We start from the raw sequence: 22,619 nt of genomic DNA, 5'->3' as shown, positions 1-22,619 counted from the left end.
AGGGCATTTTCCTATAACAAAGAATCATCCAGGCCCAATGGACAAAGTACTGAGGTCAAGTACTGCCAAAAATTAAAAACATGAAAAGTCAGCATGGTGTTGGGAGCCTAGCAGCTTAAGTGGAGTCAAGCTAATTCTCTGTGGCTGGAGTCTTGGACATAACACCAAGAACATCAGGGTTTCCAACTGTGCTTAATAAAGAGACACTGCAGGATCCAGCAGAAGCCAGCCCACTAGCTACAAAATCAGAAAAGCTAATTTTGCTCTAATCCCTAATCCCACTGCTCTGTTGGGTAAACTCCAAGCAAGAGGAGCCAAATCAGGATGGCAAGTGATACCTACAGCTAAGAATGTTGGTGGATGAGGGGACAGAAAACTTGTTTGGGAGCATGAGGTATTGTATTATTAGGTGACTTGAAATTTAGGATTAACATCACCAGGTGAGATCCACAGAAGGGATGGTTGCAGACTCTGGGAATGTCCTCCTGAATGTGCAGTAGGAAGGGAAAACATGGATGGATCCTCGGCAGGGGAGATCAATCAACCACAATCCAGTCCCTGCTTGAGCCAAGCTCTACGATTCTAGGTGAGTCTCAAGTCTTCTCCATCAAATCGGGAGCTGGCCTGGGTTCTGCAGGATTAGGCTCAGCTCTTATCAGTCTCAACGTTTTCTTGTTTGGGCACATAGGAATCCAGGTAACTTTATACCAAGAAGCCAGCATTTGTTAATTTGCAATAGCGTGTGGTGAAGGAAATAAGAACAAAAAGAACACACGTGGTTTTACACCCTCAGGGAAACTTTAATTGGATAATCACTCACTCGACAACACCAACAAGCACCTTCTTTGAATAAGATATGAAAAATTGCATATTTTAGTCTTTAAAAATGTGTTTTAAACAAACCCAGAGCTCTTTAAAAGTTTATTTCCCAGGGCTTACAGCAGTTAACACTCAGCTCCCCAATGAAGTTCCTCGCTGTGTTCACACAGGACAGATGGGTTTCCATTAGCTAATATGCTTCCAGGTGGTGCTGACACAGCACAGACTTGAATATTCCTCCCTGTGGGAAGTAGAGGTGCAACTTCTATACTTAACCTGCCGACAACCTGCTACTACGACTTTCCACATAGCCTTGGGTTTGCATAGATCTACAGTCAACTCTCAGAGAATAAATGCAAACAAGTAAACTGGAAACTTTAGCACAGAGCCCTTTTTCTGCAGCTCTGGTTCTTGTTCATCTTGGCACACTGTGCTCACAGAGCTGACTCCAGGCCTTGGCTTTGTTCTGTGCTGGAGAGCTGTCTGCTGGTAGACCAGAAAGCCTCAGCTTCAACGGCTACATCTTCAAAAAGGCCACCTGGAGGGGGGCGGGGGGAGACAAAATACTTTACCACCAGAACATGACAGAATGACGGGCTGTACATCAAATCCGAGTGAGAGGAGCAAATCTGGTCAACAGGATACAGACCAATCTCCCAAAATCAAAAGAAGTGACTCAGGCGAGGCAGACATTGAATTTTACAGCAAGAACCAATCAATCCTTTTTAAATGAACCATCAAGTAATTAGAATGACTCACATCCACTTTAAAGGAAAAATAGAGTTTTAATTGACAGTAAAGTTATATATCCATGAAGTAATCTAGTTCATGTTCTCAGTGGTGCAAACCACTCTTTTAGGCATTCTGTTAGCAGAATTCTGAGTCTAGAAGACTACCAGGCAATTTTACGTCCTTAACACTGTTGGTAAGTACATCTTCTTCTCTGCAGGTCATGCTGATACTTTTAATCATATGCAATTATACTTGTTGTGTTTGCCAGTAGCAATTCATCTGCACTTAGTGTTTAAAACAAAACTTGATTCACACAGGTTTATGTGCAAAATATTTTCCACAAGGCCCAGATCAAACGCCTGGAACTTTCCAATAGTTCTAATAATGGAGAAACAAGTAATGACAGCCAGTCATAAATGTTTATGGCATTTTAATTCAGAGGTGACAATAAATTGGGAACTGCACTAACATCAGGACAGTCAAACAAAGAGATAATGCTAACCAGAGTGGAAAGTTTGGGACGCTTGCACTAGACCAGACGGAAGTAATCACCCAATCTTAGAGAAGTATTAATGGCATCAGGGAAGCTGGTGCCTATGTCCCAGCCACAGTATAAGGGGTAGTTAACGATCCCTGTTACAAGGAAAGGGGAAAGGCAGCACCCTGCTGTGCAGGAGGCAGCGGTTCTAGGGAGAGCACTTCAGAGGACATTACTCTTCACAGGGTGCTGAGGAAGGCACCTGCTGAGTTTCCACATCAACTTCCTGACCTACACCAGGTTTGCAATGAGAGCACCACAGTGGAGGGAACAGGATCCTAAACAGCATCCAACAGAGGACAATTACAACCGGTACAAACCTCCAGGGCTTTCTGTGATGATTAACTGAGATAGATAACAGACTGGCTGAGGGCCGGAAATGTGTTTCAGGGCAGACCAGGCTCTTTAGAGTGTGTAAGCTAGCCCGGGTCACACAGTAAGGCCCTGTCTCAAAAACTATGAATAAATAATACAAATATAATGGTTATTAGAAGATAATATGTTACATATATTCATGTGACTTTTCCCTCTCTGTCTCCCACTTTTCCACTGTTACCAGATGGGAAGGGGTGTTCAAGAGAGACTCGTGTGTGCCCCATTCAGGATCGAGGAATGGTTATAGAATTAGATGGGATGGGAGAACACAGGTCGTTGAGCTTCACAAAGGGTCCACTGAGGGCAGTGGTTATGATGCTTCTATGCAGTCTGCTGGGAGAGAAAACAGACTACCTTGTGAAGACAAAATCAGTTAGCTCTTTTAATTCTGCAAATTACTGTGACATGGAGTAGTTAAAAGAGCAATGGACACCATCGTGAAAATGGCTAGGAAATGTAGCTCTGGAGGCAGACATCTGACTAGACTCTGAGACAGTCTTGGTTGTCACCAACCAGGAGGTGGTGGTGACTGACGTCTAATGGGGTAGAGGTGTTGTTGTTGAGTGTCCTAAAAATCACAGGACAGCTCCTCAGATGCCCCCAAATGTCAGCAGCGCAGTGCTGAGAAACGGTGTAATTACAGAATCGTTTTGTGAACCCAGACCTCTCGTTGACTAGTTCTGTGACCTTTAATAGGCTGCTTAACCTCTTTCCATTTTTCCACCTCTGTAAAATGGGAACTGCAAAGGGCCCACCTGAATCCTGTGCTGCACTTTATAGTGTAGCAAACTTATCTTGACTCTGTTTGCCCTGAGCACAGAACAGGATTAAGGCAGAAGAGCATTTGAAGCACGGGTTTACAAACGAATAAACAAGCTCAGGAAAACCAAGCGACTTGCTGAGTGCACAAAGCCTCTCAAGTGGCAATGGTGGACTGTGGGGGGCTTTGATTTGAAACCCCTCCTGTTCTCACCATAGCCTTGCAGATAAATGAGAAAAAGCTAGAGGCACAGCAACCCTGAATCCTTCTAATGCCTCAAATAATCAAAAGCCCGCTTTGTTTCCCATCACTGGGATAGAGAACTTGACCCAGGGAATGGTGACGCTAGAGGCGAAACGGACCAAAGCATGCAAAGAAGCCCCCATCAAGTAAGAAAAACCTGAGATTTTGACCTAATGAGTTCTTATCTCTAGTCTTGTTAGCTTTCCCTACCAAGTACATGATGTACTTCCTAAGTCTCAATAACAAGAACACGTACCCAAACTTGGGAGCAGGTAGTACACGATGCTTTGTGGTCCCTTTATTTAAATCACTGTGAGTTAATTATTTCAAAAGCTGATTTTGCATTCTCAGGCTTTTATCTGTGGCAGGAAAAGCTGCTTCCATTACTGCCATTTATTTTGAGAAAGGATAATTTCTTTTTGTTCTTTTACGATGCTGAGAAAATCCTATTTCAAAGCTTTTAGACCACACAAACAGCAGCGCCTCCAGGCTCTGCTAGCTCTTGCATTTCTGGAATACACAGTCACAAGGTGTAAATGGTGACTGGAGACATTGGAAGAGAGGACTCCATGGCCACACGATGTGGCTTTGTAGTCATGCGCCTGAATATGGACACTTGAAATACAAAGATATTGTCCCTGCTTTGAGTCATCTAAAAACAATCGTCTTAAGTGACAATAACACACTGATTCCCACCGAAAGATGCTGGCTTGCTAAAGGGACTCTGGCAAACAGCTGGAGGGGGAGAAGTCCCTGCCAGTCGAACAAGCAGAGGCTACAGGTGGATTTAGACTAAAAGAGCTCAAGCAAAGCCTTCCAACTCAAGAGCTCCTGCAGACTCAGCAGAGAATGAGATGGTAACTGCTGATTGATATAAACCTTCATCTGGGATTTTCTGTGAGCTGTGGTATACACCATGATGATAGGCATATAACCCCAAAAAACTTGTTGGTTTTCATCTACCAGAGGAATAGGGAAGCTAAGCTACTGGGAGAAAGGCAGCTGGTGGCTCCACCTGAAGATGGGCAGAAAGCACAGGGCCAATGCATCAGCCAACTGTCGGAGTTCTAGCCATCGCTAAAGGAAGCCAGTTCGGGGCACATATTTCTCATTACTTCTTTCAGAACATGTAGATTATAGAAGGCACTGCCATCGCTGGACAGGGCTGCTGTGACAAGGGAGTGAACTGCCAGTCCTGAAACACCAGTTACATAAAGCAAACTCAGTCACTCTGCTAAGGACAGCGAACCCATGGGGCAAACATTTACATGGGAAGAGTCTTTAAAGTGTTTTCTAAAAACCTACCGCCTCAAGCACAAATTGTATTTGTTAGGAAATAATGATATTCGTGTGGGTGGGTGCTAAAAATGCCGGCTATAAAACAGTGCTACCTCAATAAAAACACCATCACTCAGACATTCGAAAGTCCTAGTTTCTCTTTTCTCGGGAACAGCTGCGAGGGGGATGGTGGAGCAAGCACAGGGTGGCATCAGGGCAGCTATGGACAGCGTGTTCGGATATTTTGTCCCATTGGTACCAGCCCCTGAACAAATGCAGTTGGGAGTGGAGTTCCTGTAAATCAAATCAAATCAAATATCTTTTCTCCAGTATCTGAAACAGTTACCACTGTCTCCAGAAAAGTGGCTTTAGCACAACAAAACAAAACAGCTAAAATAAATAAATAAATAAAAAGCCACTGCCTCCTTCTTTGGAGGTTCAGAAGTGCAAGTGCCGAGGACACTGAGTTGGGCTGTCCAACCCTCATGCCAGGCAACTAAAGAGCTTTCTGTAGCAGACAAAATCATTGAAACATTGACTTCAGCGATAGTTTTTAAAGTTCTGATATGGCTTGAAACAGTGATTCGATTTGAGATGAAAGCAAAGCAAAAAGCTCCTCCTGGAAATCACTTCTGAGCCACTGCCAAGGGCTGAGGAGGGAACGGCCGGCGAGGATGCAGTTGGGGACTCCAGTGGGTAACACTGAGAAAATGCCACGAATGTTATGTGTAAGTAGCAGTGAGATGCCGTAATTAGAGGCCTTCAGGTCAACACTGTTTGGGTGCACGAGGGCAGAACTCTGTCAGGCAGGACAGGTGACTCAGGTAACCTGCCATTCTCTTCAGGGAAAGGGCTAGCAAAGTCACAGCCACGCTTCCAAACTGTCTTGGTTAATTTTATGTCATACCCAAGCAGCTTTGCTTCTGCGATTTGCTTTAATAATTTATTTCTAGTTATACGAACCCTACCTCAAACTAGAAAATATAAAAAAGTACACACAAAAAAGGGAACTATAATTTTTGAAGCTCTACTACTCAGAAACACTGGACATTATTTTTGTTTTCTTTCCAGATGTTTATTTATCATATACACCCAAGCATTTCTCTATACAGTTTAGTAATACATTATTTCTGTTTAACCTACTGATGTACTGCGGCAGTTTTCACATGCTAGTAATATTCTTTTATTGTATTTTTTGATCTATACATTTTTCCCACTCCCCTTTTACCCCATAACCCCCATGCTCCCAATTCATTCAGGAGATGGTGGCATGCACCTTTAATCCCAGCACTTGAGAGGCAGAGACAGGTGGATCTCTGTGAGTTCAAGGTTAGCCTAGTCTACAAAGTTAGTTCCAGGACAGCTAGGGCTGTTTCACTGAGAATTCCTGTCTGGAAAACCCAAAAATAAATAAATAAATTTTTAATGGTAACATTATATATTACTCTATATTTGTCACTTAAGGAGGAAAAAAGTACAAACGCATAGCTTCTTTTGCCAGAAACAAAATTTGGGGGATTTTGAGTAGGGTATTACTGAGCGCAGTGGTTCTAGGGTGCTGTCTCTGGACCAGCATCATCCCCATCTCTAAGGTGCTGTCTCTGGATAAATATCATCCTCATCTCTGGGGCTGTGTCTGAACCAGTATCATCCCCGTCTCTGGATCAACATCATCCCCATCTCTTGTGCTGTCTCTGGATCAACATCATCCCCATCTCTAGTGCTGTCTCTGGATCAACATCATCCCCATCTCTTGTGCTGTCTCTGGATCAACATCATCCCCATCTCTGGTGCTGTCTCTGGATCAACATCATCCCCATCTCTGGTGCTGTCTCTGGATCAACATCATCCCCATCTCTGGTGCTGTCTCTGGACCAGCATCATCCTCATCTCCAACGCTGTCTCTGGATCAACATCATCCCCATCTCTGGTGCTGTCTCTGGATCAACATCATCCTCACCAAACAAAAACTTGCTAAATAAAAGAGTTATCCTGCATTACTCTAGACCCTCTTAATCAGACACTCAGGGGGAGGGGCTATCCAATGAGGGCCTTCCGGATGATTCTGGTACTTCCTACTTTTATAGCCATTAGTATAATCTTGATTTCACAAAGCTAAGCAAGTAATATTGGGGAAGGTTAAATATAGGGACTTGGTTAAAGTTTTTTTAAATATTTATTTATTTATTATATATACAATGTTCTGTCTGTGTGTATGCCTGCAGGGCAGAAGAGGGCACCAGACCTCATTGCCACCATGTGGTTGCTGGGAATTGAACTCAGAACCTTTGGAAGGGCAGGCAATGCTTTTAACCGCTGAGTCATCTCTCCGAAACATAGGCTTTCTCCTTACTTTAAAAGCAAACCAAAGTGTGTTCTAGACCAGCACAAATGGGGGGCTCTGGAATGAGTGTCCAAAACAACCAACATCTGAGAATCTGAGAAGGTACAGGTAACAGTGAGAGGTGGGTCAATGACAGGGATGAGGATTCAGAGAAGGAATAATCAGATACAGCCTATAAATGTATGAAATTGACAAACAAGATTAAGCAATTAAAAAAAATTCCTCTTTAAAAGAAAACATCTTTTTCCTCTAGAAGAAAAACAAAACTGGAGGAAAATCAAATTAAAGTAGAAAGAACCAGATTAAGTCCAGTGCTTCTGTTTTGAAACTGGCATTAATTATATAGCATAACAGGACTGTGCAATGTTTCCATAGATGTCTACAGTGTGCCAAACCAGACTCAGCCCTTAATTCTGGCCCCATCCCTTTACCACAAACATTCTAACAATCACAGTCTTCTTGGAGAATGAATTTCTTTTATTTTTACATGAGATAAAATAGCAGTATTTGTCTTTGTTTCAGTTAGTTTGCTGACCCCAGTCCCCCCACTTCACTGTAAATGACAGAATTTCATTGTTCTTTATCACTGAATGATTCTGTGCTCTGTGTACGCACCGTGTATTCTTTATCTAGTCATCTGTCTTTGGGCAGCTAGTCTGACTCTGATTTCATTTCCTTTGCCAATCCACCATGAACTGGGATGGTTCCATGGTATCCATGGCTGTTCTAGTTGAGTTTTGTAACACCTCCACCCTGTTTTCCACATCCTGTAGCAGTACACATTCCTACTGAGGACACAAGCTTTCCTTTCCTGCTGTTCTCTCCAACATTCAATATCACGATGTTGCTTTGTAGTTTCAAAACATATCTGTGGGTATCTTCACCTTCTGAAAGGCTTTAGATCATTTGCTTATTTTTTTTTTTAGTTTAAAGACTGTTTTACATTTATTTGTTTGCATTGATGTGTGTATGCACACACATGCAAACCATGGCTTCCCAGTGGCAGCCAGAGGACACCTTGTGGGAGTCAGCTCTCTCTTTCTATCATGTGAATCCCAGGGACAGAACTCAGGCTTGGTGGCAACTGTCTTGACCTTTACCTACTGAATCTCCTCATTGCCCCACCCCCATTTGCCCATATTTATGAACTGGATTACTTGGGATTTGTTTGTTTGTTTTGTTTTTATTAGTGGTGCTTTTCTTCCCCCATGTTTTGGGCACTAACTGTCAGGTGAACAGTGGCAGCTGTTGTCCCCTATACTTCAGGCTATCTCTTTTCTCTGCTGTCTGTTTCATTTCATAGACGCTTTCTACATTGATATAATCCTTTTGGCCCATTTTTGTTTCCTGTGCTTTGGGGTCTTACCCAGAAAATCTTGGCCTGTGCTGAATCCTTAAAGCATGTGTTTTCTTCTAATACTTTCAGAACTTAACTTCTATTTAGGTCACTGACCTAGTTGGGGCTGATTTTGTACAAGGTGACAATGACAAAGGAGATTGGGTCCAGTGGAGAGGGAGGCCCTTTATGCTAATGGCTGAAGACTAAAGACCCACAGGTCTCTCATCTAAAGCAAATTAAGAATCAAATGAGTGAAGTTTTGGTGGAGTGGAGACGGCTGCTTCTGGTACTTACACCTTGATCTATCTATACCCCATCTCTGTGCATGTGAGCATGTGTGCTGTGCACATGCATGTGTGTCTGTGTTTCCCTAAATCTATGCACTTCACAAGAGTCTCTTCAGAAAAACTCTTTGGCTAGTTCCAGTAAAGAAAGCTGCCACAAATGTGACTTCAAAACAAAGTCATAAAAGTTCCACCAAAAGCTGGGGAGGAAACCAAACCTGTCATATTTTGCTAGGTAAGATGTGAAATTGTATAGCTAGTCTACAAAACAATTTCCTTCAAAACTAAATAGAAGCCAGGCACGGTGACACAGGCCTTTAATTCTTGCACTCAGGAGGATGTCAAGGTCAAGACCAACCAGGCTATATAGCAAGTTCTAGACCAACCTAGACTGTATGAGACCCCCATCTGTCTTAGTTTCTATTGCTATGAAGAGATATCACAACCATGGTAACTCATGGAAAGGAAAACATTTAATTAGGGCTGTTTACAATTCAGAGGTTCAGTCCATTATCATCATTGCAGGAAACATAGCAGCATACAGACAGACATGGTGCTGGAGAAGAAGCGGAGGTCCCTTCATCCTGATCTGCAGGCAGCAGGGAGAGACTGTGTACCATACTGAGAGTAGTTTGAGCACACAAGACCTCAAAGCCCACCCCCACAGTGACATGCTTCCTCAAACAAGGCCACAATTCCTAATAGTGCCATTCCCTATGGGCCCTTCCTATTCAAACTACCACAGCATCTTTAAACAACAACAGCAAAACAAGTGGTCAACTTGTAAGGACTATATGATCCACCAACTAGAGTCTTGAAACAGAAACTTATGTGCACAGAAAATCTTGCACAATATTGTCAAAAATGGAAACAAACCAGGGTGAATGTTTCAACAGTAGTATAGCGATTCCATGGCGTATTAACAATCAGCAGAAAAAAATCCACAAATCACTGACACACGCATAATTCTCCTGGGACTTGTGCTGAATTTAAAAACCCAACCTCAAAAGGTTACATACTGTATAACTACATTCATGTAATATTATAAGATGATAACATTATGCAAGTAGAGACAGACTAGTGACTGCCAGGGGTAAAGAATGCTGGAGAGCGAAGAATGGGTATGGTTATATAATAAGATGGATCTCCAGTGATGGAACTGTCAATGTCTTCACTGTGCAAAAGACACATGAACACACATTGGTGATAACACATAACACTGTATACATGAACACCCACATAAATGACAACACTGAGTGACCGAGTAACATCCAGAGGGGTTATATTCACGTCAATGCCTTGATTGGGTTACACAAGAGTTTTATAAAGTGTTATCACACGAAGTGTACAGGGGTCTTTCTAAACTATTCTTTCAACTACACATGGATATAAAAAATTACCTCAATAAAGAGTCCAATCAAACAAACCCCACAGTATTTAGCAAATGGCTTTTATCCCGTTTCCTTTGATCCACTGTCTCTGCAAGTAACCCTAGGTAGAAGCATTTTTCAAAGTTTTACACTGACGTTTCTGTCAATATATCAATGAGATCCCATTTCCTCCGAGGAATGGCCCTAGATATAGTAGGTTAAGTGTGAAATGCAGGTAGTAATGCTATTATAATCAACAGGTTGGGTGGGCAGCCTGGAATCAATGCTTACATTATACAGCACTGTCTTACATATCAGGTAGTGATGAAGTTTGTGCTGTGACCAGCCCACCAGGCACACATTTCTTCTTCCTGCCTCACTTTTATCATTGTCTAGAACTCAAAATGCCATAGCAGATTCTGTAGAAATGGAATAGGCTTCTCAATGTTTTGGATGATTCCCTCCCTCCCTCCCTCCCTCCCTCCCTCCCTCCCTCCCTCCCTCCCTTCCTTCCTTGTCAGATTATATACACTTAAATTAAAACTTTGATTTTAATCTTGAAAATAATATTACCTTACAAAAATGTCCAGGAAAACAGGAAAGAAACATATGCTAGAAAACCCTAATATAACTATAATTTTGATCAATTTTCATATAGTTTAAAAAGGCATTTTAAAAAAGATTTTATACATATATACATACATATATGTATATATATATACACACACGTGTATGCATGCATGTAGTGTGTATATTTGTGTACACACATTTGTATACATGAGTATACATGCCAACAGAAGCTAGAAGAGGGTTTCAGGTTTCCTGGAGCTCAAGTTACATGCAGCTGTGAGTGGTCAGATACAGGCTCTGGGAAGCAAGCTCAGTCCCCCGAAGAGCAGCAAGCTCCTAATGGCTGAGTCATTTCTGCGGTCCCAAAAGGCATTTTAAATATTTTCATAAATGACATTTTTATATAATATTTTTTAGAAGTAACTCATTAAGTGTTTATTCTTAATAACTGTATAACAGTTTATTATCATTTAAGTCATTATAAATTTAAATTGCTTTCAAATTTACTAAGTCAAAAGTAATACTGAAGTAACTATTATATTGTCATGATTATAGATTTGTTTTCCCATACTTTGGAAGAATTCCTCAGGAGTCCCAGAGATTGTACTGCTAGACTGAAAGGTATGGAAATTACTAGAATTTGATGCATTTTCCCCAATGAGATGTACCAACCAACACCATGTTAACTCTTTTTTAATTAGAGCTAATTTAATAAAAGGATAATGATGCCTCAATGGTTTTGTTTGAGTTTATTGAATTGCTGTGAATTTAGAGATTCTACCATTTTTTTTTTATCATTAGTTTTCTCTTTGGTCAACTGTGAGTTCAAGTCCTTTCCCTTTACATCTCACTAAGATTTTTAGCGTTTTCTAATTTTCTTTATCATTGTGTTGTGTTTGATTCATATGCACACGTGAGTGCTAGCTCATGTGTGCCACAGCACGCGTATGGAAGTCAGAGAACAACTTTTGAGTGATAATTTTTCTCCTTAGACAACGGGTTCTGGGCATGGAATATAGGTTATCAGGTCTGCACAGCAAGCATTGTTACCTGCTGAGCCATCTTGGTGGCACATGGATGCTTAACTTTTAAAAACAGTTCATATAAGCCCTTTAGAAAATGTTATTTTTTTTCCATAGAAGAAATTAAGTGCCTGGCATGGGCTCATAAATCCACATAAAATATACTTGGATTTAATTTTGCCCGCATTATGCATGGAGGTCTGAGATTCAGAGACGTTAAGTAGCTTTTCCTCATGGCCGCGACTTGGTAACAAGGCTGGTGTGCGATCAAAGTTTTGTTTCTGAGCCTAGTATTCATTTCGGTATAAAAGCTCTTTCCCTTTTAATTACAGGGAGAGATAATTGCTATGGTAACTTTATTTAAAGAAAGCGTGTATAATATTCCAATTTAAGCCAGATTTAATAGCTGGGATGAGGCAGGCTCCCTATCTAGTTAAGAAGAAAGTTGATTCCTTCTTGGAATTAATTATACAGAGGAGAAAGCAGAGCTTGAGTGGCAAATCAAAGCCCCACTTGTAAAGAGAAATGACTTTTTAATTAGTGGAGAGGGCCCCGTTATATGATAAGTGCCAAGAAGACAGTGAGCAGAGAGCTGGAATCTCAGGATGGAACCATTTTTCTTTACGTTTGGAGAGCAGGGTGGTGTTGGCATAGTTAGTTCAATAAAAATGACTGTAACTCGGAATAATGTTATTTAAGGACTGTGAGGAGAGGGATCAAATTATAACCAGATGTTTATTTTCTTTAGCCAACTGTGGGGAGTGCGTGAACCCTGTATGTGTAAATATTCATGATATGACCATGGACACGCCCAGGACCCCAAAGCCTTAACCTTAAGGTGGCAAGGCCTTCCTGATCCTAGTATGGATGTCTAGCATTGCGTGAAGAAAGTATGACCCATAGCTTCCTTCTACAGATGACCGTGGCCTAAGACTTCTCCCTTACAAATCAGCTAACCTGTCTCCTCATTCAACGGTCTGACTTACTCTCTAGGCTGCTGGTGCACCTCCATCAAAGTGCATGGCTCACCCAATCCCAGTTTCTCTCTGTCACCCTGGTTAAAGCAATCCAAAGTCCTGTAGGTTGAGGCAGCAAGTCACTATTTAAATATTCTTTTAAAAATATAGTATGTTTGCCACGTGCACACTCTCTTCTCGATGGAGACTACTGCAGAGATCCACACCTGGCCGGAATCCAGATGATAAGCAAGTGTGGGGCACCTGGCCCCAGGTGGAACATTACAGTGTAACCCTTACACCTACGGGTCAGAGAACATCATGCAAGAGGGATAGAAAGATTGTAAGCTCCAGAAGACCAGGATGCCTGCTGCCAGACAGTGTCTTCTAGACATAACAGGGAGGCTCCACTCATGACCTTCCAACAACATGGTTGCTAACACAAGACCACACTAGCTGACAATACTACATGACTGGGAGAAAGTTTCAATAGACGCTATCCCTAGATGGAGACTAACGGTCAACAATGGCTGGCTAAGGGAGGGAGAGTCAGTTTTCTTAAGGGACAAACTCCCTTAAGGCTTCTTAATCCTAAATACATGAACATTAAAGCACCATTAACTGAACTATTAATACACACATATGGAACAAAAATAGTTATAGGAGAAAAGGTCATGAATTTGGGATGGTGGTGACGGAAACACAAGAGGAATTGGAGGGAGAAGAGGAAGAAGCGGGAATGATATACATACAATGTACTCATGCATAAAATTTTCAAAATGAAATAAAAATACAGCCCCACAGGCAAATCCTTTAAAAAAGAAAGTATGGTAAAACATCCATTGTCTTAGTTACTTTTTTATTGCCGTGAAGAGACACCATGACCAAGGTAACTTAAAGGAAAGTGTTTAATCAGGGGCTGCACACAGTTTCAGAGGCCATCATGGCCATCACGGCAGGGAGCACAGTGGCAAACAGTCATGGCGCTGGAGCAGTAGCTGAGAGTTTACATCCTCACCCACAGGCAGGAGGGGGAGGTGGGTTGGGGTGAAGGGGAGTGGGCTTTTAAAACCTCAAAGCTCACTTCTAGTGACATACCTCCTTCAACAAGGCCACCCTTTCTAATCCTTTCCAAACAGTCTACCAATTAGAATATTACCATTTAGACATAGGAGCCTACAGGGGCTGTTCTCATTCAAATCATAGCATCCATATTGAAGTAAATACCATTTCCTTTTTATGTTTACTATTTAAACTTACTGGAAATACACAGGAATTATAAAATTCTTGTTAACCTGTTAATTTTAAATAAAAGGGAAACTAAGGAATGGCTTTGGAGATTTTGTGAGAAGAAACAAGGACAAAGTCTCTGGCAAAAGACCCCCTGAAGAGACTGTGATATGTCACCAAGAGCTCTGCACTTTGACCTTAAGCCCAAGGAAAGCCAAGTGGGCTCTTCCATGTGGAACTGCTCAGCAAACTTCACAAGGTCAAGGGAGGTGCACATTGTCCCAAGTGAGAACTGCCGTCTAAGCCCTTCAGAAGTGGCGGTGTCAGGCGAGCCGAGGGTGGTGCGGAAAGGTTAATTATAGTTGTACTAAAAGGACCGGAGAGTCAGCTGAGAGAAGTGACAGCTGATGAGAACAAGAAGACACTGCTTCCTATCCAGCGTGAGGATGCGGGGGAGCAGAACGATCCAGGCTCTGGACCCTGGCTGGGATGGGTGCCCTGCCACCAAACAGCTGTTAGCTCCACAGCAGCATTGGGCCCAGCTTCCTCCAGCCCCATCAGGACGACTGAGAAAAAATCCAAATGCAGACCCCCCACGTATGAGGCCCTCAGTGAGCAGAAGAGCTTGTATTCATGGCACAATTTATTAGGCTTAAACATATCACTAGAGAAGCACCTTTTTTTCCTATCTGCTTTTCATTTATGAATTCATGTTTCCATTTTCTTAATTATTTTTAAAGGAAGATGTACAAAGAGCTTGTACATATAAACACCCAAGGCTTAACCAGAACTTCACTTTCTTTTTTAACACTACCTAAGTAACAATACATCTACTGGGGATCTGTACTAAAATTGCATACATTATGTCTGAATGTCCTGTATGTTGCCATCTTCCCAAAGAGACACAAGGTCAGTGAGCTGTCCTCACGATGGGCAGAGGAATCACAACCCAAAGCTGGCTCATAGAGAGCCAACAGACCACCTGGCTCAGGAGAAAGTACCTATTATCTCCAAGAGAACAGGATGAGATTACCCAGCCTTCATGCCTTGGCTTCTTCACCTCCAACTGCAGCTTTCCTCCTCTGGCTAGTTGGCCAAGAAACGTATCATATATTGCAACTTCTGTGAGTGGTTCCCCAACATGCTTTCTTCCCACAGTGCTGTCTAGGAATGCTGACTTCACTAAAAGCCTTCCTCAACCTGCATCATTAGAACATGGTGAGGACCTCTAGGGAAGATGGCCTCAGGGCTGAAAAAGTTCCAAGAGGAGGCACAGAAACAAATGCTTTTACTATATGTGAATAAGACCTATCGTGGCTAAGTGATGAAGCTCTGAGGAAGAGCTCATTGTTCTGGGGGGTACATTTTAAAACCCAAAGTTTTGACTTTGTCAGCACATCTAAGTTGCTAAAAGACTGAACATAAACACGTGTTACACTGAGGCTGCTTTGCCACCCCCCCCCAACTATTTTATTTTGTATATTTAAAGAGGAAGCCACCAGCTCTGGTGATACAGGTTTGTAATCCCAGTAACTTGAGAGGATGAGGAAGGAAGATTACATAAACAAGGCCTATCCTAGCCTTTAGGGTGAATTCAAGGCCAGTTTAGAGAGAAACTGTCTCAAAATTAAAAATAAGAAGAGGGCAGAGGACATAGCTTGGTGGCAGAGTGTCTACCATACATAGCCTCCAGCTAAATCCTATAAACATGCTAGTAACATGTTCTCCTCTATGTTCCCACTAATTAATAGGAGGAACATTTCTTTGAAACAAATTATAGCTCTTTTCCCAATATTTTCTTTGGGAAATATTCTTAGTAGCATTCCTCAGGAGGGCTCTTTGGGCCACCAACACCCACTATTAAATAAATGTGCACAATCACCTTTCTCAAGGGTCCCGCGCTCATAGCATTAATGTGATGCTAATAGCCAAGTATGGAGTCAAAAATATTATGGGAGGGTCAGGTCGGTGGGTACCAGTCTGTCCTCTGATGCCCCTGCTTAGCCAACCAGCAGGTACAACTCCTTACTCAGATTCACTCAACCCAGTGGAACCAGCAAAGCACTTAAACAGTCTGTTTTCTGCTTTTAACTTATGAAAAGTTCCAACATTAACATACCCTATAATAAAGAGAAGAGTGGAATTAACACATGTTTAGAAATGGCTAACTCAACTGGGGAGGTAGCTTAATTGCACTTGTCTAGCATTTGCAAAGCCCTGGTCTCAATCATCCTGCCCACCCTCTCTCAAAAACAAACACAACAACCTGTCAACTCGAGTCATTCTTCTTGTACTGGGTCCTGCCACAGATCGGTTTTGGAATAAATGCTATTCCTGTTTTCTCAAATGTTATTCGGATATGTCAATCAATATGTCTCATAAAAATAAAACCACAATGCCACAATCATACCTCAACTATTAATAATTATTCAGTATCATCACATATCCAGTTAGTGGCCATATATAGCCATATAGTGTTTTAACCAGCCAGCACATATAGTGTTTTAACAACTAATATCTGCCCGAAACATACTCCACATTTGGCCCAAGTATAACAATGAATTCACACATGTTTTGAGTTTAAGTCCTGAGTTCCTCTGCCTCCTCCCACCCCCTGTTTTTCAGCCTCTGTGATTTCATTTTAAACAAGCCTTTTGTTTCGTAGAGTTTTCCACTGACTGCAATGTGGTGTCTGTTTTGTTTTTATTTTTAGTGTCATTAGGAATTTATGCATTTAAAACACTTGAATCCCCTGCAGCTATGCTCCTCAGAGTTCAAACTGTTCCCTCTTGGAAGTGAGAGCCACTGCAACTCAAACTCCAGGACTGATGAACAAAATTCTGGAAGTTCACGAAAATTCGATGGCTGTGATTTTTGCTTTTTTGGTTAGGATAATTCAGTCTCAGATGCATTTCAGCCCAGAGTGGAATGGCCCTGTCTAAGAGGGGCTGTGTTCCATTTTAGGGAGGTGGCACTCAGGGGCCTCCCCCAAAGCTGTGTTACTGCTTCTAAGGCACTTTGGACACATGTCTTAACATAGGCCAGCGCCCCTCTCCTGGGGATAAGCCACTGTGCTCCTGTCTCAGAGCACAGTAAGAAAACAGCTCACTTCCTTTGTTCTTGTCTCCTGTTCTGGCAGCAGGTCCCACACTCCCAGAGCAACATCTCACCTGCTACGAGCACTGAATGGGACAAGCTGGAAATCAACTCCTTAGCAACAAAATTATTTCCTTGATAGAATCTAAAAGTGAAACACCCCGATCCCTTCTCTTTCTACTGCAACTAAAAAGAAAGATTAAATTCCACAATCAGAAAACCAGAATGGAAAAGTAATACTTCTGCATAGAATACTTAGTTTAAAAAAAAAAAAACTAAGGGCACTGTTTTGTGGAACAGAGAAAAAGATGGAGGCAGGAAGAAGTGACTGCATTCAGCAGTCTCCAGAGGAAATTCCCGGTGTAGAAGTTATAAAGGTGACTCAGGCATCCCGTGTGGGACAGGCTCCTGTAGTGCTGCTTGTCAATACTGGAACAAAGCATGGTCCTGACCACTGGGGAAGACTGAGAGTTCTGGAGGGGTACCCCAAAGAAAGCTGAAGGCGTTCTGAAACTCTCCTAATTACAGGCACTCAAAGCCTCGCTACAGGAAAACCCTCCCAGCCTCACAGGATGCTGGCTACGAGGAAGAAAACAAAACATCAGAAAACACAAAGACACATTTCATGTTTCTGTGATATTTATGCAGATGGTAGACGATTTCTCAGTTTCAAGTCTCCAGGGAAACTCATAGCAAACTGGTGGTGTTGGGCACCAGGGAGCCTACAAACCATCGTAACAAACACACTTCAACAGAGGCCTCTCAAAGCCAGAGAAATCAATGACCAAATCGTACCTGAAACAAGGTCAGAATCTCTGGGCTGGAATTGAAAATGAAAATCATACCCCAGGCATTCAGAATCACAAAAGTAAAAAAGACCAGCAAGCTCGCAGCTGGCACGGATCCGGTGACGATGCAGCGGCCCTACAGGACTGCATGGAAAATGGCACCATGGGTGAGAACGCGACAACCCTACCAGGAAGCACGGACAATGGCTTCGCAGGTGATGATGCAGCAACACTCTCAGACTGCGTGGATAATGGCATCACGGGTTAGGATGTGGCAACCCACCAGTGGGCACGGACAATGGCTTCATGGGTGACGATGCGGCCACCCCACAGGACTGCATGGATAACGGCTTCCCCGGTCATAATACAAACAATGGAGTGTTCCCACTCGGCAGACCCCTGCGGCAAGTGAAATAAGCATCTGCCATGCAACCTAGTACTCTCATTTCTAGACATTTACCCAATAGAAGGGCAAACACATCCACAAGAAAGATTTTACCAGCATACTTATAATAGCTTCTTCAAAACAGTTCCAAACAGAAGACAAAAGCCAACTGCCAAAAGCCGGAGAGAAACAGGGAAGCTCTTTACAATGATGATGATGGTGATGATGATGATGATAAACACTACCCCCTACCCCAAAGAAGGAAAACCTTTTCCACTCTAAAAGCCAATAGTAAAAGAAAAACTAGTGCCATGAGTTCAAGTACTTGGTAGTTGTCAAAACTTACCCATTTGTACTTTTTTCTGAAGGGTCTCATGTAGCTCAGGCTATGTACCTAAGGATGACCTTAAGCTTCTGATCCTCCTGCCTCCCTTGATGGGACTACATGTGTATACCACTTCTGTTTTTATGCAGTGTTGAGCAGAACTCTGCTTCATACATGCCAAACATATTCCATGAACTGATATATATGTATGTATGTGTATATGTATGTATATATATATCCCCAGTCACAAGATTAATATATTTTCTGTTAATTATTAGAAAAAATGGAGATGGACAGGAGTGGGGAAACCATAATCCAAGGCTTCTTCTTGTCCCCAAATGTGGTAGAAGCAACAGTAAACCTCTTATGCTCAGCTATTATTAAAATTAAAAATACAAGGGACAAAGAGGATGGGAGCCCCATATAACTCTTCCCTCATTTTCTTCATGTATTTTCCCCTCCACTTACAGAATTTATGCCTGGATTAACCTACTGAAAAGCCCCTAAGGAAGAGCCCAATGTTGGTCTCAGAGAAAGTGTTTAAACAGTAACACAGAGATGGTTCTATGGTAATTCATCAGTGTGCTATGTAGCAGGGTCTGCACAGGCTGCCGAGAAGTCAGCCTCAGTTTCCCAGAAAGTTTCTGACTTTGCTCCTGATCTCTGGAGTCTTCCTGGGCCTGGAGCTGTGTGGGGACTTACAACCCAACCCACTGCAAATGACTTCAATGGTTCTCTCTGAATCTATGAGATACTTGGGGGTGAAAGCGTAAGTTATAAGTTGTCAGAGATGATAATGTCATGGGGGTAGTTTGGGGTACAGGCACTAGTACTCTGATGCTTGCAGAAGGCGAGTAGCCTGTGGTCGGGGCTACTAAAGCTGAACTGCATAACCATTTTTCTCCTTGGGGGAATTGGCACCGTATAACATTAGCCCTTCTGCTAGCGGTTTTCCAGCCTTTCCTAATGCTCACAGTGATACCCAGAATACATTCTCTGCTGAGCCCGAAGGCAGCCTTGAGTCAGCTTTCCCATTATCTGTACACCTAAGCTGTTCAAGGGAGCTATTATTCAGAAATGCCTCTGGAAGAGACACTGCAGTGACTCCTTCAGTGTTTTGGCCTCCTCCCCAACCAAGAACTTTGTCCTTAAGTTTAAACTAAGTGTCGTTCACACAGCATGCTGACCTGCTTTCTTTCCCTTTATACAAGAGTAGCTGCTTAACACTGTGAGTGGGACCAATGAGCACTCCCAAGTTAGGAAAACTGCCCGTGAACGCCTCATCACAGCCTCTGAAGCTTCCGGTCCTGTACTTGTCTCGACCTTCATGTTGATTCTCCAGGATTCGAGTTCCATGAGCAATGAGGCCCATTAGCCAAATTCTTTTGGAAGCCTGACAACCTCACACTGCGCGGTTGTTCCTGTGGGCACATCTGCTGCTCAGAAGGAGAGTGAAATTGGATGTGATCCTTTCCCACCTCCCAACCCTACTGACTTTCAGAAGTCGTGGGCAGGAGATGGGGAAGGAGCTCTCACACTCTGGTGCCAGTCCCCGACACCTTCAAAGTTCCAGCTTTATGTTCCCCCTGATCACACACCTCAGCTGCCGGTTCCACGGGGCTGCTGCTCAGAATAGGACTGAAGGAAAGGCTCGGGGCAGAGGTTTAGTGAGCAAACCCCTTGCTCTACAAACATGACAAGAGAATTCGGACCTGAGTCTAGACACCCAGTACCCTCATAAAAAGTCAGGTGTGGTGATGAGCGTCCCTAGCCCCAGTACTGGGGGAGAGAGCAGAAAGGTGGATCATGGGGACTCTGGCCAGCTAGCTCAGGCATCTGGGTGAGCATTGGGTTCAGTAAGAGACCATGTCTCAAAAATTAAGGTGGAGAACAAGAGAAGAAGACAACCTAAATTCACTTGTGGCCCCAACATGTTAAGATACAGGTGAGTGTACCCCCATGCAACACATGCTCACATATACATAACATATACACCAAACACACACACACACACACAAAATCCAAATTAAGTGATAAGTTTTCATGCTGAAAACATAAATTTAAAGACACCCTCAATTAGCAAGCGATTTAAAACACGAAATCAGGTTAGAGGTCACACTGGCAGTCCGAACACTATCTTGAGTGTGCTTCTGAACACCGTGGCTACTTTTGATCTTGACACTCAGCTCAGCTCACCGATTTTTCAAGTGGTTACTACTTTTGCTGTGTAATGTGTCATCCCAGGCTAGCAACTCAGAAGACCCAATCCCACAAGAGCACCTATAATTAGGGAGTGACAATGCATTCTGGGAAGACAAATATGGACACCACAGAGGTGACGCATCTACAGCCTGAAAATAATTAATGCTTATCCTCATGAGGCCATCTCTGCCAAGACACAGGGGAACGGGTCACCATAGCCTTAATGTCACACGAAGATGGAAAAAGCATTTTTCTTACCTGTAGAAGTAGGTCATAGCAAGAACATCTGGGGAAAAAAAAATCCCCAAACCCACTCCAGAGTGGACTTGCATGGATTTAATGACAGTCTTTGCATTTATTTCCTTGAATGGAATATGATCATTGGTTCATCTGGTATTCTCTCAGCATCCTCCTATGTGGCACAGGACCCGTATGTTTGGGGACAGAACAAAAAGGCAGCTACCAAAACACTGCTTCTAAACTGAACAAGAAAATGCTTTCACGTTTCAAGCAGCAAACGGTTTTTGTTGTTGGATTTCTAATGACACGGAAATAAGACCCAGTACCTACCACGTGAGAGCACACCCTAGGCTGCAGGCTGGCTAAAGGTGTCCCACATAGCTTTAGCTCAGTACACGGCCCTCACGGGAGGACGCTGCACTTCTACCAAGACCATTTAAACCTGGTTGAGCTTGCAAAGAGGAACCGAGTCACGTGCTCCTCATTAGAGCCACTGTCTCTGAATAACAAATGGCTTCCCAGTGAGGCTGCAGGTGTGAAGAAGAACAAGGTTAATCAGGAAAGGAAACCCTGCCTTTCCCACTAACTGTATAATCTCCAGAAAGACCTTCTGAGGAGATGAAGCCCTTCCTACTTGAAGCTTTCTGTAGTCATGAGTCAGAATGGCTCAATACATAACCAGCGGCTCCTTCAATCAGCGCACCCAGATCAGGCACTCAGATCCACAGATAACTGATACTTCATTTTCTTCTTGGGGTCAAAAAAAAATGCTTCCAAGAACCCAGGCTTGTCTGTAATGAGAAGCTCCTAATGAGCCTCATTTTCAAGAAATTTGCTCTGAAGTTCAGAAAAGGCTTCAGCCCATTCTTTGGCTCCAACACAGTGACGAGGTACAGTCCTCCCTCCTTCTGACCAAGTGTACTGAAAAGGTCTCCCCTGTTTATTTTTTTCCTGACATTCTTCTTGCTATGAGCAACCCCATTTCATTTTTCACAGAATGTGGCTTCCTTTGCAGTCCCATTGTCAATTTTACCCAGTGCCATTAGTGACCTTAGAGCTTAGTTCTTCTATGCTTCTTCCTTCCACACTCGTCCCTTCATTTTTCCGTCTTAGCACAAGAGGACAGTTGTACAACAAGTAAACCGTACAACCGTGCTCCTCAACCCAGCGGTGGTGGCTCACGCCTTTAATCCCAGCACTGTGGAGATAATGGCAGGAGGATCTCTGTGAGTTTGAGCCAGCCTGGTCTACGGAGTGAGTTCCAGGGCAACCAAAGCTACGAAGAGAATCCCTGTTTTAAAAACCCAAACCAAAACCACAACAAAAAATAACCACCATGGTTGTGCAATAGCACATAAAAATCACTACTACGTAAAATAAGCTCTTTTCCCAATGAAAGCGATATAATAGATACTCTTCTTAAGTACACAAAGGGATCCACAAAATGGCGAACAATGAGAGCTGATGAGACGCCAAGGACAATGGCAAGGGGTTTTGATCCTACGTAATGTGCTGGCTTTGTGGGAGCCTACCCAGTTTGGATGTTCACCTTCCTATATATGGACGGAGGGGGGAGGACCTAGGACTTAGGGCAGGGAACCCTGACAGCTCTTTGGACTCGAAAGGGAGGGGGAAAGGAGTGGGGGGAGGGGGAGAAGGGTGGGAGGAGGGGGAGAAGGGAGGGAGGAGGGGGAGGGAAATGGGAGGCTGGGAGGAGGTGGAA

At 43.0% G+C, this 22,619-nt stretch overlaps 1 protein-coding gene across 1 annotated transcript in view; it reads right to left on the bottom strand.

Moving 5' to 3' along the window:
- Positions 1-783: 783 nt before the first annotated feature.
- Positions 784-22,619, bottom strand: part of Ube3d (ubiquitin protein ligase E3D) — a 134,609-nt gene continuing 112,773 nt past the window's right edge. Inside the window, exon 10 of the mRNA XM_075967734.1 lies at positions 784-1,357. Coding sequence (XP_075823849.1) covers positions 1,337-1,357 — 21 coding nt within the window. The 3' untranslated portion in view covers positions 784-1,336. The remainder of the gene's footprint in view (positions 1,358-22,619) is intronic.

The sequence above is a fragment of the Microtus pennsylvanicus genome, chromosome 3, assembly GCF_037038515.1.
Source record: "Microtus pennsylvanicus isolate mMicPen1 chromosome 3, mMicPen1.hap1, whole genome shotgun sequence".
NCBI classification, from domain to species: domain Eukaryota; kingdom Metazoa; phylum Chordata; class Mammalia; order Rodentia; family Cricetidae; genus Microtus; species Microtus pennsylvanicus.
Note: the sequence above shows the minus strand (reverse complement) of the source record. Positions and strands in the feature narration are given on the sequence as shown.